Source organism: Phoenix dactylifera, unplaced genomic scaffold (genome assembly GCF_009389715.1).
Source record: "Phoenix dactylifera cultivar Barhee BC4 unplaced genomic scaffold, palm_55x_up_171113_PBpolish2nd_filt_p 000343F, whole genome shotgun sequence".
Taxonomy (NCBI): Eukaryota; Viridiplantae; Streptophyta; class Magnoliopsida; order Arecales; family Arecaceae; genus Phoenix; species Phoenix dactylifera.
In genome coordinates this window covers 1-18,101 of record NW_024067803.1, presented here as the reverse complement: position 1 = coordinate 18,101, position 18,101 = coordinate 1, and the positions used below count along the sequence as shown (strand labels likewise).

The 18,101-nt window shown below is 40.9% G+C and overlaps 1 protein-coding gene, 1 long non-coding RNA gene, 1 other non-coding gene and 1 pseudogene across 5 annotated transcripts; 3 read left to right on the top strand and 1 right to left on the bottom strand.

Moving 5' to 3' along the window:
• The first annotated feature begins 6,058 nt into the window (after window positions 1-6,058).
• LOC120103719 (exonuclease DPD1, chloroplastic/mitochondrial-like) lies at window positions 6,059-11,510 on the top strand. Of its 3 annotated transcripts, XM_039118362.1 has the most exons (5): window positions 6,060-6,361; window positions 7,223-7,310; window positions 8,075-8,718; window positions 9,407-9,612; window positions 11,110-11,510. In XM_039118362.1, the coding sequence occupies exons 3-5, from the start codon at window positions 8,177-8,179 to the stop codon at window positions 11,313-11,315; spliced, it is 954 nt and encodes a 317-aa protein (XP_038974290.1). In that variant the 5' UTR covers window positions 6,060-6,361; window positions 7,223-7,310; window positions 8,075-8,176; the 3' UTR covers window positions 11,316-11,510. The 3 variants fall into 3 exon arrangements, with proteins under 3 accessions (XP_038974291.1, XP_038974290.1, XP_038974289.1); XM_039118363.1 differs by lacking the exon at window positions 7,223-7,310 and having other exon boundaries at window positions 6,059-6,361; window positions 9,407-9,616; window positions 11,110-11,295; XM_039118361.1 differs by lacking the exon at window positions 7,223-7,310 and having other exon boundaries at window positions 6,061-6,361.
• A 140-nt stretch (window positions 11,511-11,650) lies between these two features.
• Window positions 11,651-11,725, bottom strand: TRNAT-AGU. Its single transcript has one exon. It is a non-coding gene; the product is annotated as a tRNA-Thr (tRNA).
• Window positions 11,726-12,288: 563 nt separating this feature from the next.
• On the top strand, window positions 12,289-13,461 carry LOC120105683 (annotated as a pseudogene).
• A 2,862-nt stretch (window positions 13,462-16,323) lies between these two features.
• Window positions 16,324-17,224, top strand: LOC120105684. Its single transcript, XR_005508020.1, has 3 exons — window positions 16,324-16,412; window positions 16,504-16,666; window positions 16,779-17,224. It is a non-coding gene; the product is annotated as an uncharacterized LOC120105684 (long non-coding RNA).
• The last annotated feature ends 877 nt before the right edge of the window (window positions 17,225-18,101 follow it).

Sequence of the window (18,101 nt, the reverse complement as noted above, 5' to 3'; positions counted from 1 at the left end):
CGTGGCGGCAGTAAAGCGGTCCAGGTACTCCTTGAGGGATTCCCCCTCCTTCTGTTTGATGTCCAAGAGGGAGTCTGACGTCCGTCGCTGGCGCCGGCTGGCAGTGAAATTGGTGGCGAACTGCCTGCCGAGTTGCTCAAAGGAGGATACCGTGTTCGGCTTTAGTCCAGAAAACCAAAGCCGAGCAGTCCCTCGAAGAGTCGCTGGGAAGGCCTTGCAGAGTACGGCCTCTGAGGACCCTTGTAGAGCCATAAGGGCTCGGTAGCTCTCCAAATGGTCGAGGGGGTCAGTCATTCCGCTGTAGGCCTCTACTTGAGGCATTTTGAATCTCACAGGGACCGGCTCATCCTCGATCTGGCAGGAAAAGGGGGACTTGGTAGTGAACTCAAAGTCTCCCTCCTGTCTCCCCTTCTTACTGTGGAGCGCTGCAATTTGGCGCTCCAAATGCTCAACTTTCCTGTCGAGGTCCCCCACCCGTGGGATTGTCGTCGTGGTCTGCGCCGGCTCACGGTGGTCTGGGGCTGACTCAGCCTCAGATGGTTGGGGTCTTCTGTTGAAATCTTCCCCCGGTAGCTCTCTCTGGGGAAAAGTCCGCTCTTCATTGTTGGCTCTGGAGGAGCCATGCAAATTCTGGCCTGGAAGAACCGGGCCGTTGGGAGGAAATTCCGGCAGGACCTGGGCCTGCGGGGGGAGCGTTGGTAAGGCCTCCTCGCGCCGCAGGCCTTGAACGGCGGCGGCCAGGGCCCGGACTTGCTGCACCAGGGCATTAAACTGTTCCGGCTGGACCTGAGAAATCGGATCAGCCGGAGTAGGCGAAGTCCGGACGGAACGTCCAGGACTCTGTGGGGGACGCCGGGAGAGGTTGAAGGCTTCCTTGCTTCTCAACTTCATGATCGCTACTCGGGCCCTTCCTCTAGCGCCAACTGTTGCTGGAAATTGGACCCGGGGGCGATCTTCGGTCGAAGAGAGGGAGCAGCAGGTTCTCACAGGGGAGCGGCGATCCGTCGGCGGGCGGCGTCCTCCGTCCGAGTGCCTGCAGACAGACCGGTGACCGGGTTTTCCGGCGCCGGCCCTCCGACGCTCAAGTCAGAAGGGGGGCAAAATGTATGAGAAGAGGAAGAACAGTGTTTGTAGAGTGCCGAATCTCCCCCCTGAGAAGCAAAGGCTCCCTTTTATAGGGGGGTCGGTTTACCTGTGATGTGATGGGGCGAGGCCATAGTACGGCTCAGCATGTTGTTCGGATCGGCGTACGATCGGGTGAATTATTGTGCTGATGTCGGAGGTGAGGTCGTCGTACGACCCGAGCTGGCACGCGATCGGGCGAATTATTGCATCGGTGTCGGAGGTAAGGCCGAGATCAGAGACTTATCATAGTCGATTGGACTCTGCTGGGCTGACTTGCCGTGGAGAGCTAAGGGTCCGTAGATGACAGGAGCCATGCGCATTAATTGTGGAGTAAGCCGGAGATCCGCATTAATTGTGGAGTAAGCCGGAGATCCGCATTAATTGTGGAGTAAGCCGGAGATCCGCATTAATTGTGGAGTGAACTGGAGGTTTGCAGGGGTCATGCGCAATAAATGCTGGGGCAGTGGCAGGATATGGGCCTTGGCCGGACCTCGGAGGGGTACGGTCGTAGTAGGTGGCTGACAAGGATAGACCTCGGGTGTCAAGATTTTTCTAGGTCGGAGGTTCCGAGGTCGGATGTCTTGAGGTCGGACGCCGACTCCGACTGTCCAAGGTCGGCGGTTGTGCGACTTCTTAGGGGTACTTGTGTCACTGGGGGAAAAACCTTATTCCCCCAACAAGGAGAGACAGCGAGAGAGAGGGGGATTGATCCAGACGAAGGGATCGCGGCCGACAACGACAAGATCGCCATGGCCAATGCCGGGATAGAGATGAAGTAGAATGAAATCTACGTTACAGCAATGCGATGGCCTTCTCTTTCTCTCTCGGATGAGATCTCGTTATCGCGTTCTGGAGGTTTTTAAGTCGGCTTTCTTTTTTTTCTTTTTCTTCGTCTTATTTTTTTATTTTTTATGTTTTTTTATAGCGGCAACTCCCACCAGCTGCAATGTAAGATAAAAAAACCCAAAATATATATCCAACCGTACAGTAGTTTTTTAGATGAAAAATTATGTATTTTGTTTTTGGATTTTATTAAATACATTTGTACATAATGTATGAATTACGTGCTTAAAAAAAATTAAACTTTCAAAATAAAATTATCCCTCACAAGTCAGCAGCATTATTTATCTTTCAATAAATATGGATAGCTTAAAAGAATACAAATTATTCTATTATAAATAATTTTTTTTTTATGCCTCCACTGTAGTCTGTAGGTTTGTGAGCTAGACCACGAGAGATACAAGCCAGAAATTGGGATGAGGTTTTTTAGTTTTATTTGTCATGTCCTTCTTATCATAGAACATATTTTTAGGTATGACCGTTTTGGTGTAATATAAAACAATGTTCCAATGTAGGATTCATTCTATCAAAAAAAAAATTCAGCTGTTTCCAATGGAGAATAAGTGCAAAAAATAATATTGTAATTGAAGAATGGTGACTTGAGAATTAAGCAATATTTATTTTTCTACTAAGTTGAGGTTTTAGGAAATAAATATTGCTCAACTCTCAAGTCATCTATTCATCAAACTAAATGTTATTTTTTCACATAGCATGGAGTTTTAAATTTGAAATCGTATATTAACTTTATCTAAATAAACAGGGAAAATATCCAGTAACGATCATTTTAGCTGTTATGTAACCACCAACTGAGTAGAATAACAACTAGATAATAATTCTTTTTGAGCAGCAATAAGTGTAATTAATTCTCATTATATTTGTCTGTTTCGATCTTGAAACAAGCTGGTGCTTGAGACTTATAAGATCAAGCAAACCACCATGCTGGATTTGTTACTCAATGATAATGCATCGGTTTCAAAATAAGAATTTCCATTGGTTTGCTAGTACGAGCAGTTCAACGGCTCCAATTATTAAAATGAATGTCTAAGATGACTCACAAGTGAAGGTGTCAAGTGTTTACAACAACCTAAGCTCGGCTTAAAGAGAAGCTTGGCTTGGGCTTGATTCGAAACTAGACAAATCAACCTAAGCTTGCCTTGAGCTCGAAACTGATTTCAACCTCAGCCAGAAACTGGCCCGGTTCGATCAAGTTCAGCTCAATAGTCCACGCTATCAAGATCATTTCGAGTTTGAATTTTTATTTAATTTTTGAAAATATTATATTAACTCAGATGTCAACCAAGTTTGAATCAAGATTGTACCGAAGTTCAAATCAAGCTTGATTCGATCTTGATTTGATTTTTAGCTTAGTTGAGGATTTTTAAGTTGATCAACTGAGCTTGTATTGAGCTCGATTCAAAATTGAGCTCGAGTCAAGCTTGAAACAGTGGTAAATGAATCAACCTTGATCTCAAATTTTAAGCTCAAAATTAATTTCAAACAAGCTTAATCGGATCCAGGCTCATTTAAGCTCGGCTCAGTTACATTCTTAGAAGTAAACCTTGTTATAAACTAAAGAAAAATAACGAACAACCACTCAAAATCTCAAATGCAATATGATAGCCCATTTTCATGCAAAACTTTCTACCTTGTCCTAGTGTATTGAGATATCAAAGAAAGAAAACTAGAAGGAGGTCACCAAGTGAGGACACTATTGGGAAATGGTAAATATGAAGAGGTGATATTTTGGATATCTTTGTTGTTTCTTCTTCCCCTACCTCATCTTCTTCATCCTCTTTTTCTTCTTCTTATTGTCCATTGGAGGCCGAATCTCCTATTCCTTTGTCTTTCATTTTAAAAAAATCTTAATCTTCGTCATTTTCTTTTTCTTGGTTAGCCATTTTCTAGATTTGTCCCTTTTTTTGAGTTTTGCTAGCTACTATGGCGTGGGAAATAAAAGGTGTGGGCATGGGACTCAGAGAAATTTATGAATCTATAGTATTTTTTTATTTTTTTTTTGCCCAAAATATTTGTTTTATTGAATATAACTTTGGGATGTTCTCCGCTCTAGAAAAAAAAGGAATTGAGCTAGGAAAAGATGTCATTGAAATAATAATCATGACACGCCACATGGGATCAACCAGCGTAGAGATCCATTCTTTCAAAAATTTTGAGTTGGTTTCAATCCAAATTTTTCTCAATCCGAAGGTTCGATAAAGATGCAAAATTTCCATCAGTATAAGCCCCAATTCTATAAGGTAAATATCTTTCTTTAGCAAGTGCTTGGAGTAAGAAAGAACAAGATCATCCCCACTTATTTCTAATGATACTGGCAATGCCAGAACAACTTCTTGATGTAAAGCCGCCGGTGTAAAGCTTAAGCCATTGGGGAGGAAGCTTTTCCTATAAACAAGGCTTAACAATGGAGCTTTTAGGAGTAGAGCTACAACCCTAATGTTCTATAATATCCTTTGAATTATGGTTCACCTTATCAGACAGATTGGAAGTATTGATTTTGGAGTCATATTTGCATAATTTTTATATACAAAATTGATCAGTCCAACATGATATTTATTTTGAATTTAGTGAAGAGCTCTTTATCATGTATTCAAGTTTCTTCTTGGTTAACATGTACGTGGGGAGATTGTGGGCGTTCAGTATTATGCAAGCTAGGCTGTCATACTAATCGTTTTGAAACTAGAGATATCCTTGGTCCAAGCTCGCCTGAGGTAGTGTCAGATAGCCATCTCATTTAGAAAAGTTGCTACAGTTTTTGTCCTGGTCCATTATGCGACCCTCCCAAGCCTAACCCCATACAACTGGTCTAACCCCAAAAGTTAGGTGGCTGCAACCTAACTTATGATATATGCTAATTTAGGATCAGATATTTGTTTCAAGTTCAAAATATTGATTAGAATCTGATAATCTCAATACTTTCATACTTCTATAATAATTATAAAATAAAATCAATAAATTTTATACAAAAAAGGAAGGACATGAAAAAACCGTATACAATGTATTGGAGAAATTGTTAGTTTCAAGTTCGAGTTGGATGTCTTGGATTCAATTCAAAATGTCAATCTCAATCTTAATGTATGATTTAGTATTCCTTCGTTTCTTAGAGTAGCAACTAGTATAATTTGCAAAGTAATTAGAGGTTTGTGTGAATGATCATCCAATTGGGTCCTGCTCTCCCTTGATCTGGGTTTCTAGGTGTCCTAGTTCTCAACAGATATGGTTCCACTTACTCAACTATCCTATTAGTTGCATTGGATCTAAATCAAATATATGTTTATTAGACTCAAATTTGGACTCAGAATATTCAGCACAAGTACGGATTTATTTTTAAGTCCATGTGCTGCCGCATGTCCCTTAAATTTAGAGATTTAGATTGGATCCTAACGGAAGCAAGTAAATATTCGGAAACAATGGCAAATATCTTTTCGAGTCCATGCACGATGACACAATCCATAAAATCCTAGATTCAGATCGGATCCTAATCAAATCATCAAGTGGGGTCCTTCATGCAAGTAGTGCCATCAGCTTAGGGCCAAAATCGGATCAAATACTAGCCTATTTATATCCATATTTGTTTTATTTAACGAATACGGATACGGATGTTAGTCGGATGCAAAAAATTATATCTATATTTATTTTAAACAGGTATGGATACAAATTAGATGCTGAAAATATGGATATAAATATGGATAATTAAACTTTATGACCACAGAATAAAACATATTACTAAATGGATGATAAATCAAATTAATAGCATTTCAATGTGGTCATTTATTTTTTAAAAAAATTTATAAGTGCTATATAAAATTAAATAGAATTATAAATAGAATATTCGGGTATTTATGGAATAGCTGTCCATCCATATTCATATTTTTTTTGGATGGATATGAATATATATTAGTCGGATATTCAAATTTTTATATATTTTGATAAATTTAAATTTAAAAATAAATTTAAATATTATTCAATCCACTTTAATCCCTGCATCAGCCACTCGATCCATGCTATGCGGCTATGCCATGGCATCGACCCTACCATGTTCGGAAATCACACTTAAAAATGGGAGTTTGATGCGCATATTTTAATCCGGCAACGGTGTTTGCGCGTGGGATTGCTTCACGGCTCCGGCTGGAAGACCCAAGCGCATGATCCGAGAAAAGAGGGCTCCATCCCCGCCCCACTCCTCTCTCCGGTCTCCACCCGTTTGGCCCGGATAGAACCGGTTCCCACTTCCCCTTCTGGTTTTACCCCTTCAAGGCTTCGGTAACCACCACACACCAAAAACTGCCCATTTTACTTGATACCTTTCTTCTCCCACCCTCCTACTCCACGGCTATTGCTATCACATTTCTTTCTCCCCCCAGAAATAAATCCTCTCCAGGTACTCCTAATCTCTGTAAGCCTTATTCCCATGTTTTCAGTTTCCTTGTTTAAGCTCATGGTTCAGTGCTCAGTCTGATGTTTTATGTAGGCGAAGGAATTTGGGACAGCAAATGATATTTCTCTTTGAGGAATATCGTCGAACACGTAATATAGATCCAATGAATTTGTTTTTGCTGGTATTTGTGATATTTTCTTTTCCCTTTTTCGAGTTTCATATTTCGATAGTGATTATGAAGAGTTTTTATGAGGCCCAGGACTGAACCTTTTTATTTTTGTTTTTATTTGTTCTTTGCTTTTGCTGTGTTTTGCTTCGTGAATATTATACACGTTCTAAGGTCGTTCGTGGAAATTTTGTGGTTTATCTAGTGTAGCGAGGAATTTAGTTGAGTATAATGCCGTAATGATCCAATGGGTATGACTCCCCCTCCCCCACCACCAAATCAAAAAAGAAAAAAAAAATGATGGTGATTTGATCAGTTTTGATGATATCCATGAGAAAATTTTTCTTGATGTGCTTACTTTTGTGGTTTGAACTCTCTTAGAAATTTTTGATGAAACCACTGCGATCCCTTTGCTTTTTATTGAATGTGTGGAATTTCAACAAGCAGAAAGATTATAGATCAAATGGGCATGGTTTTAGCTAGTGTCATTTGTAGTTGACCTATGCTTACTTTAGTTTTGATAATACCTATAACAGAATTATACCAGTGTTTAATTCTGCAAGCATAATGTGTGTTTTGAACGCATATAATTGAAGTCCTTTTGTTTAATACGTGTAAGATACCATAGCCCACCGTTATTGATTCATCCACTTTGTTATCAATGTTCTTCTGTTTACTTGCTCAATTTGACCTTACAGAAAAGAAACTGTGTTGTTGTGCTGCCAGACCAGAAGGAAACAAATGAGTAAACAGATGGTGCTGGATCTTTAGGGGCTGACTTTTGATGTATGATTAAACTCAAAATCGGAGCATTTGCATTTTTAATTTCTGTTTAAATTCTTTTTTGGGAGCAACAATAGAGCTTTATCACTAAGGAGTCAAATAGGATCACTCGTTCTTCTTTCATGTCAGTGATACCATCTCCTTCTACATTATTAATACGTCTTGCCTTGTATATCATTGCATTCCCTAAGGAACTGCCTCCTCCTTTTGTTGTGGAAGTCATCTTAAAAGACTTGCTCTCTGCTGATCTTCTTCCCAGGCTGTATTCCTATTAGTGTTCATTCCATGGTGCGAGGTGGTACTTTTGGTTTTATATGATTATATGATTCTGACTTATGACTTTGTTAATATATATTCATGGTGGCATCATTGAGTTGATATGAATTAGGTGATGTTTCTAAGTTGGCATGAAAAGTTTTCGGGTCTTCCAATGCTATAGCATGCAAGAAATCCCTCAGCCTATATAGACAAATTGTAGATGACTTTGATCATTGTGAATTAGAATTTTTGTGTATGCATAGTTGATAAATTTGTTTATGTTATATGGGAAGATGCAACTCCAAATCCTGAAAAATATAATGTAGTATGGGATCTGGGAAAGGAAAGTCATGATTTCACAAACATTTTTGTTATAAAAAATCAATCAAACCCATAGAAAGTTCCTAAAGCTTGGTTAAGTCTCGGGTTCTAATTCTACTGCCAGATTTTCGTATAAATAAAGCTCAGCTCAGATATTAACATGAATTTGTTTATGCTTGCATTTTCAGGATCAAAGCTTATGACCTTGATGCAGAGCCTATGATGAGGGCAAGTTTCATATGATTTCTGTGACCCGAGATTCTTGATGCTGGATCCACTGTCTTCACAGAATGTCCTTAGCTGCTATGTGGTCGGGAAACTTTCATCAAATAAGGAACAGTCTTGGGTGCAATTGTTGTTTTAGGTTGTTCAGGCTTCATACTGAATTTATTCCTGGAAAGGTGCTTGATGCTGGAAGATGCAACCCACGATCTTTCACGACAAGATCAGAAGGGAGGAATTGGAAATCACAGAGCAGCAAATCAAGCAGCATCAATCTGAAACTTCATGATGGAACTGTCGGATCATCAACAAATATTAATACAAACCAATCACAGCTTCATGAATTTAAAGCCATTCAGTGTTATGATCTCCAAGAAAAGATTGCTAACCAAAAAGTCATCATCGACCGGTCTGCAACTATTCTTGTGTTCGATATTGAGACTAGTGGATTCAGTCGCAGGAATGAAAGAATTATTGAGTTTGCACTTCGTGATCTCATAGGGGGCAAGAATAGTACATTCCAAACCCTTGTAAATCCTGAAAAAGATGTACTGAATGCATATGTTCATGGCATTAGCACGTGCATGGTCAACAGGCCTGATGTCCCAAGGTATGGTTCCTCTTCATACTGAATTTTCTATCTTTCTTTTCTTCTCCTTAATCTTCATGGTTCATCATGGAGGTTCCAAGCCTCATTAAATGGTCCCCTGTATTTGCAGTTGGAGTTCCTAAGTTGGATGATGAATAAATTTAAATATAATAACTGGAGCTTCATGAACTTGTTTAACACCATGATCCTACACTACTTTTTATTTGATCATGGACTGCTCTTTTTGTTGATGTTAAAATCTGAAAAATCTGGTTCTATTTTCTGAGAGAGCGAGCGAGTCAGAGCGCTGCCCTTACCTTCTGATTTAAGGTGCTTGTGATGATAAATATGGCCTACTTATGACATATAACATTAAAATATAAATTGACATGCTGTAAAATCTGAATCAGCGAAAAGAAGAATTTGTGAGAGGAAAAAAGAAGAGCTGAGGATTGAGAGAAAATTTACTCTTATTTAATCGACATTTGGGGATGCTGCATATAATCTGGGACAATGATTCTTGCAGTTGCTTTATTGCAAGGAGATTGGCCCTGGAGTTTCATCCAGCATGAGCAAGCTTGTATGTTGCTTGTCAAGTTTTGTGATTTCTTTATGTGTACTTATTTTGGTTATCAAGTTCTTCTCATATTCTCGTTGGTATTATACCTAGTTGTAGTTCCTGAACATTACCTTCATGATTTTACAATAGGTTTAAGGAACTGGTTCCAATCCTACTCCAATATGTTAGGAGCCGCCAAATGGCTGGCAAACCAGTTCTATGGGTTGCTCACAATGGGCGCCGGTTTGATGTACCTTTCATTATTGAGGAATTTCATCGTTGTTCTGAGGAAGTTCCTGCAGATTGGCTGTTCGTAGACACACTTCCTCTTGCACGCCAATTAGTCAAGCCGGATGGTAGGTAATTGTTTCTTGTATTCGGTTTGGTATTTTATGGTTAAGCCTAATGTCCGTCTACTGCTTGGTTGTCTTGGTTATTTTCAGTTTTATGTTGGTTTTTATAGTAATCTTTAAAAAGCTACTGCTACTGGAGATCACACACAACACACACATGGAAAAGGAGCATCACTTGCAAAAAGCTGCATTCCTTTAATATTTTATTGATGCAACTATGAGGAACTTAAAAAGTCACTGTGTATGGCCGGGTAAACATAATAACCATAACTATCAAGCCTTATCCGGCTAAACTACAAATTTTATGGCTTTCCGAGAAGCCCTTTTTTCTGAGTTCATGGTTAAATCTGCCTGAACCACGTGGAGATCTCATGGTATCTGATTTATGTAGTTGCTCTTATTTAACTGGTTCTTTCCCGTTTTCCTTATAAGTAATCTTCTTTATACTGCATAAGAGAGGTTTATTAGGTCTGCCTTAACCACATGGAGATATTACTGCATCTGATTTATGTAGTTGCTCTAATTTAACTAGGTCTCTCTAGCTCTCCTTCTAATTTATCTTCGTTATACGGCATAAGAAAGAGAAACCAATCACAACCCCTTTTCTTTACTTATGTTTTCCTTTATAAAAGTAATCTCAAGTGGAAATATAGAACTGTTCAGGTCCGAGATCACTGTTTTAACTCTTGAAAACGAGGTAGTCTTATAGCTCCATCAAGTTCTTTTGGGTATGAAGACCAGAAAGCCTGATCTGCGTAACTTCCAAGTGTTTAATCTTTGTGAAGCTTCGATCTAGTTGCTCTTCCTTCTCTATGAACATGTTATGATTGTATTACTCCTATAGTTCTTGGTCAATTCATCTCTTTTGTGCTCTTATAGTGTCAAGATCATTCTTTGGGTTGTTTTTCGTGCGTAGTTGCCTAAGAAGTTATATAACAACTTGAGAAAATGGAAGGAAACAGAAGCAAGCACGGGCTACTTCAGTTTTTGAGCCGTGATTTAACTGGATTCAAGTGGCAGTACGTGAAATGAAACCAGAAATCGACAAAATTTCTGTCAATTCTTGAAAAAATTAACCAGTGGGTAATGGGTTTGTTAGTAATAATAAAATGAATTACCTTGATGGTCAGATATTGTTTGGTCAAACTCAATCAGTTTATCTTAAAAGTACCTAATTTTGCCAAATCTGAACCTGATTCTGACATAGGACTATATTAATTTAGAGTCGAAAAAGGTCATGGTTTAACTCCTGAGTAGAGACATCCACTGGAGCAATTGATATGTGGCAAAGCCTAATGGTTATACATGACAATTGAACTGGTTGATTTCAGTTAATTCACACAATCAGCATCTCTGACTTCAAAGGTATTTTCTGTCATATATTTCATCATTTCTTGGCTTCTAGTTAACTGTTAATTTGGATAGAGAAAGTATTAAACCAAAGGTATATATCATCAGCTCAAGCAAGCTAAACTCTGGCAATTTCCATTTCTGTTGCAGGATCAAGACTTACCTCCTCGTCATTGAAGGCACTACGTGAGCACTACGACATCCCTTTAGTTGGGCCTGCACACAGGGCAATGCAGGATGTGACAACATTATGCTATGTACTCCAGAGAATTACTTTCGATCTGAAGCTGACTGTTCCAGAGCTAATAGATAGAGCTTTCCGGGCTTCGGACATTATCAAGGTCCCTCCTCCCTGACAAGTGCTGCTGCAGTTCTCTAACTTAAAATTAAGTGTAAAAGCCAAAAATCTCATTCATCTCTCAAGTGATCATTAAGCATTGCTGTATCACAGTGTTCATTCTTTTCGGCATTACTATTTAACTTATATATTGGACTGTAAACTCTGAATAAAGTTCAGTAATCTACCATCTGCTCTGAAGTTTTCAACTAAATGGAGTGTTCTAAACCTTTGTAATTGGGAATACCAGAGTGTTAGTTGCTGAGCGAGTTCTGACAGGATAGGCACTGGAATTTCCCTTTCCATTTTTGGTTTTTAACCTGAAAGATAAAAAAAAGCTAAAAATTAACTGAGTGCTTTCGTTGAGAATCGAACTCAAGACCTCCCCGCTTACTAAACGGGTGCTCTAACCAACTGAGCTACGAAAGCACGACGCGAATCATTGGCTGATCTGCCATTTTCTCAAAGCTTAAGGGCAGGGAAGTCTTCTTGTGCATTTTGCAACCCAGATCTCTTCCCTCCATTTCCAACTGCTCGTGCTGCCGCTCGCGGCGATCTCCAAGTCGCAGGCGCTCCACCGCCTCGAAGGTAAGCTCCTTCCGACCCAGCTCCCATGGCGATCGATTTGAATTCCTCCTCCGATACTAGGGTTTTCTCACGATCTACTAGTTCATCTCCGATCATGTTACTGTTTTCCCCAAATTATTGGGATCAAAAGCGATTTGGCCGCAAAAATTCAAGCCGGAACTCCGAGAAAGCCCGATCTCGGTTCTTGAATTCATCACTGTTGTTTCAATTTTCTTCTTATTCCGATGAAATTCGTGAAGCAACGAGAGTTCGTAGGATTCGTGGCTGTAGAAATGGAGGGAGAGATCAACCCGTCGGCATCCCAGAACTCGGTGGAGGCGACGCCCAGCTCGTGCTGCTCCTTCGACGACGATGACGGATCGACTCCGGAGTTGGCCGGACGGATCCCCGGCCACTGATTCGAGATGCAGAAGCACCAGATCATCCGGGAGCTCCAGCAGATGGTCAACTGCTACAACGACTACTTCCGCCGCCTTCAGGCCGCCCTCTCCGACCTCGACCTCCTCCGCGCCGACAATCTCCAGCGAACCGCCGACCACCTCCACCTCACCTTCCTCCTCGAGGAGCTGGAGGCCTCCGCCGCCGCTGCCACGGCCGGCCGTGAATCCGCGACTCCGGAGGTACAGGGGAAGCAAAAGATTGTCGGAGCAAACGGTGCGAAGGAGGTTCCCAATCCGGATCCGGAGCCGGCACCACTGGGGGGATCGGACGGCGGAGGCTGAAGGGCGCGACACGTGGCGGCCTGCCGAAGAGCATCTCGATCCGGTCACGCGGGTTCTTGGCGGTGAAGCAACCGCTGGCGGGCGAGGGCGGTGAGGCGACGCGACCCCACCGCCTCCGCCTCCGCCTCCGCCTCCTGTCGTCTCCGGTGCAAAAGGTTACAAGCAGACACTTGATCTCGCCACGTGTCGTAATCGGATTATTATCTCAATCCTGACGTCGGATTCGTTTGATTCAGGGGGAGGAGTGGGGCGGGGAAGTGGAGGTCTATAGCCAGGGGATGGCGAAGACGGAGCTGTGCAACAAGTGGGGGAAGAAGGGATGGTGCACGTACGGGGAGCGGTGCTAGTTCGCGCACGGGATCCAGGAACTGAGGCCGGTGATCCGGCACCCTCGCCACAAGACCCAGCTCTGCCGCATGCTCGGCTCCGGCGTTGACTGCCCTTACGGCCACCGCTGCCACTTCCGCCACGCCCTCCCCAGGTCCTTGTAGCCCCCATCCCGACTTTCCTAAAAGAACAAATTTGATTGATGCGGGCTGGATGAATAGGAGAAAGAGGCTTTGTTATTATAGGTTTGTATTCTAGGGTGATTGTGGTTGATGGCTAGCTGCCAAATTTTCTGGCACCTCGCCCCAGGGGCTAAGTTTAGGGCGGTATAGACCGGTCTAAATTATGCTTGGCGTGTGTTGCTTGATGGAGATTTGGCTACTGCTATTGGATAGGTTCAATGGATTGTTGGCGGTACGGATGTGTATCACTTCATTCTATTTATGGTCGGTGGTGAGGTGGCCTTTCAGGTTAAGCACATCTATAGAGAGGCTAATGAGGCTGCAGATTAGGTGGCCAACCATTCCGAAGACACCATTTAAGTTAAAAAAAGTGATCTGCCTAGTGCGCTCTGTAATATACTATATTTTAACTATTTTATATGTATGCATATTAGCATGAATCATTCGGTTCAGCAATATATATATATATATATATATATATATATATATATATATATATATATATATTTGAGGAGCATTTTACTATTACGCCAGTGGGTAGCGCAATGGGCCAACTGGGCCCTCTACATATTCAGAGAAGTCGTGAAAAGATAATGGATCGATGTCCTAACTGAAGTCCAAGAAGTTTTCTATAATGCATATGCCTAGTTGTATGGGAGGATTGTTGTGTGACACTCCGCATTTTCTCTCCAACTGAAACATCATGACAACTGGAGGATTGTGGGCGTTGTGTGCAATGATTTTAAGCTAAAATCAGGTAAATCGAATTACGGTCAAATAGCAAGATAGGCTTCCGTGTGGAAAAGATATACTAAACTCGATGAATGAAATGTTTTTAAGATATGAAACGAGCAATAGGGTATCAAAAGTCACCTAGATTCTCGTGCATGCACAATAGCAGAATAGAAAAAGAATTGCATGATATGATTTTTTTAAAAAAAAACAAAAATATATCTATCGGTTCTATTGGACCGGAAGCCGATGAACCAAGTCCCCAGAAAGGCAGCTCAATTATTTTGTAATTTGAAAAATATGTAGTGATATAGGCATGGCACCTCTTTTGAGTGTCTAGAATGCGTCCTCCTCTATATTATTAGAGCCCTCTCCCATCTCGTGGGAATGGGGAGAATGGTTTTATGCTAGGATTTGAGTTGTTGCAATTGTTTGCGGCTGGCTAGAAGCATCATCCTTTGGAAGCTTCTATGTTGGGTAAAGCGGTCTTTTTCTTCTTTTAATAAAGAGCTATCACTGATACTACTCTAAATTGAAATGGCAATTTATAATCTAAATTGTCAATGTGACCTACAAAAAATATTCTGTTTTAAATAGATGTAGACCTATCTATTAAATAGATTGGATTCAAATTTAGTCCTTTGACCTATTTAATCTAGTTTGACTCATTTAATAATTAAGTCGAATCATAACCCGCCAATTTAACTTGTTTAAAACTTCTTAACATATTTTTGTCACGTTTAATCCAACATGCTTAATCTATGTAACTTGTATAAATTTATTTAATCTATTAAAAATTTTCTTAACTTAGTGCAACTTGATTTATTTAATAAATGAGTTATACGGATCGGATATGATTACCTATTTAATAAATAAGATCAATTTAGATTGATGAATTTTTGATCCGATGGGCATCCAATCTGACCAATTGAATCCTATTGCTCCCCTTAACTTTAAACTCTTTTTGCAATGCATAAAACCAAATTAGGTAAGCATGATTTGCAAAAAGATCTGCATTTAGGTGGTCTGAGTCAATGGCGTTGTGCACCCTAATCAATTCTTTTTTTTTTTTAATGGCCTCGCCGTTGGCAGAACGCAACATACAAGACACCAAGGAAGACATTAAGGTTTCATGACTTCTTGCAGCATTTGGGCGCCCTGTTTGGGCCTAATTAGCTTTACCCTCTAAAAAAAAGGTAGGAAGGGGGGTTGTCCTAACAACTCCACTCTTGTCCGGCCCCACTCTTGCACGTGAACTGTTTGACCCACCCTTTTTCTCATTTCTTATTTGAAAAACATTTCACCGCACTATTCTACTCCCTGCTCATAGCATCAGTTAGCTTGGCATACACGATATCATCTCGTGTATCGTATTAGTCTCCCACGGTCATGGACGACTGGTGCTCGCGGGCACGATAAGCTTTAAGATCACATAATCGACGGCTCCCAGCTTCGGCAGCTGGTCCAATAAGCTTTTAGATCACATAATCCACGTGTACCATCAGAAACTCTAACAAGCGAACCACCATAGAATCGCGTGTCCGGCACGGCTCCGATTCCAAAGATCGTACGAAGTCTCCTCTTGCATCCTCCGGACTCCTTAAAAAGTAGGCTGCGCTTGATTTGCGTTGTGTGCCGGCTTTTTAAACCACGCAATTTTTCTGCCTTTCGACTCAGGCAAAATATTCAACTCCTCGGCACCTTCAAAAAGTTTCTTTGATTACTTTTATAAAACTAAAATAAATATTATATAAAATTTATAAATTAAATTATTTATTTAAATATAATTCTGCATCAATCAAACTTCATCTAGATCCAATGTTATGATTTTTTTCCTAAAGACCAGACGTTTAAGTTGAATCTGGATAGTCTTGTAAAAAATATACATTAGATGACCCACTAGACATGATTTTTATGAAATTTTTAGTAAAAATATCCTAATAAACCTCTAATGTATACTAGAAAAGTACAATAAGAAGATGACACATCCAAATCTCATGGGGACCATCCGAAGAACACATCGTTGGGTCGGTACCGGAGTTACAGAGCCGCCACTGGACAAACGGGACTCGTAAATCAGGTCCCTCATTTCTCAACGCAAATTTTCTTGAAAATTTTCTGATGCACGTGTGAATCACCGATCCGAACGCTCCTGGCCATAAGTTAGTAGAAGAGGATGTGTGCTGTCCGAGACCAGACAGGTTATCCTCAGGCTCTGGCTCCAAGTTCCAACGCGGATCGTCTCATCAACTCCGCCCATAAACTCCACGTGCCCTGCGCCTCGTTCATGGTCTGAATGGTCTGCGGCCGCGTGATTTTCTCCATTAAAAAAAAAACACCATTCCTTGAGATCGGATGCCCGGAAATCCAGCAAACAGCATAAGGAGATCCAGCCACCGCATTTTGTAGTGGGCCCCATTTCTCTTCAACACCATACACGTCATCTATGATCTATCTCGAGGCTAAGGCCATTTCGGTTATTCCGACCAAAGGCTGTGTCCGGTTAGTGGCCCGCATGAGTGCTGACCAGCGGGGTCGGTCGGTGGGAGCGCTTTCGCAGAAAGGGTTATCAGCACTCCGCCCCTCTCTCGTCCTCATTTCCTCTGCTTATTATTTGTAAATTGTTATTTCTAATAACTATTTCTGGGGTTGGCAGTCACTGGCCGGGTTCTTGGATTAGGGTTTTCCGGGCAGGAATCGCATCATCGCATCCAAGCTTCGCTAGGAAAAAAAAGAGGAATCCATGGAGGCCGATTCTTGGAGCCGCTTCTCGCTCGCCGCCTCGAAGCGCCGCCAGTCCGCTCACCAATCGCGATACGGTGAGGCCTCAAGATCCTGATTCCTTTTTGGGAGTTATTTGAGGGGGCTGTGATTCTTGTCGTTGTTTTTGGGCCTCTGGGAGTGGGTTTTAATGAACATTCTGGTTGCCAGATCTGTACCTTGGGTTCGAGGAGATTGATGGCGGTGAGGACGACTCCCGCGCGGAGTTTGCCTGCCCGTTTTGCTCCGAGGATTTCGATATCGTCGGGCTTTGCTGCCACATCGATGATGAGCACCCCGTGGAGGCTAAGAATGGGGTATTACTTCTTATCCAATCTTTCGTTTTAGTTTTTCAATGTTCTGGAATTATCCGATCTTGAAATGGATGAGCTTTATGTTTTTTTCTCTATAATTGTTGAATAAAAATACATTTTTTGGGATGGCGATGGTTATTTTTGTTGGGATTTTTTAGGTTTGTAAGTCTTTCTATTTTCTAATGGTAGATATAGTCTATGCGTTTTCTAACTTTTTAGGTGTTTTCTTCACTTTCTGTTTAGCTAAGTTTATTAGCTTGGGGGAATGCAGGATTTTTATAGCTTTATCGGCTGCTGATATTACCTACTTACGGGAGTTCTGCCTGGATTTTAATCTGGGATTGGAGATGTTTATCTTTACCTTTCTATGGTCAAAATTTTGTATTCTCAGATTTTTATTCTTTTCTTGTTTAATTAAATTACTTAGGCTTGCTGTTCCTTTGGTGCAGAGTTGCCACCCTCTAAGTAAATTAAAAAATTGTAGGAATTTTATGATATTCACTTGCTTTTGTGGCTGTACTCCATGTCACACCTGTTCTCGTAGTTGATTTTGGTTGCCATTTTGTAAATATAGATATTCTCTTCAACTATAATTGTCAAAGCTGGCATTTTTCCTGAAATTAGATGTGCACACATGTAATTTGCTTGTTGTGTAAACAATCTCTACATAAATTGTGATTTTTCTTCAAGGATCCTCTCTTCCCATGTTTAAACACCTATCTATTTTATGTGAAGTGGGTGATAACAACTAGACACGAGCAACTGCCTTGTAAGTACAGCGTCTTAGAATTCAAGTTGCTGGAATGTTTGAAATGCGTGTATCAGCATTGTCTTTTGGTTAATATTGAGTGCCATTATATGGTGATGGATCGTAATAAGCTTATTCTTTGTTTTTAGATTTTTCCATGTTTTGGTCAATATTATCAAAGTGATGTGCTTAGTTGCTCCATCTATTTGCCTCCATCAGGCATTGTAAGTGGGCTTAAGCATTTAACTTCTGAGAAAACTTTCGATACGACTGAGTTTTGAAAGCGCGATATTTTACCTGTGCTACACAACATATCAACTACAAATATCAACCTACTGGCAGATTCAGGAATTTTGTTTAAGCGGCTCCAGTCATCTATACAAGTTCTAATTTAAAAATTTTGGGAACTAACTAATAAATTTGCCTACCTGG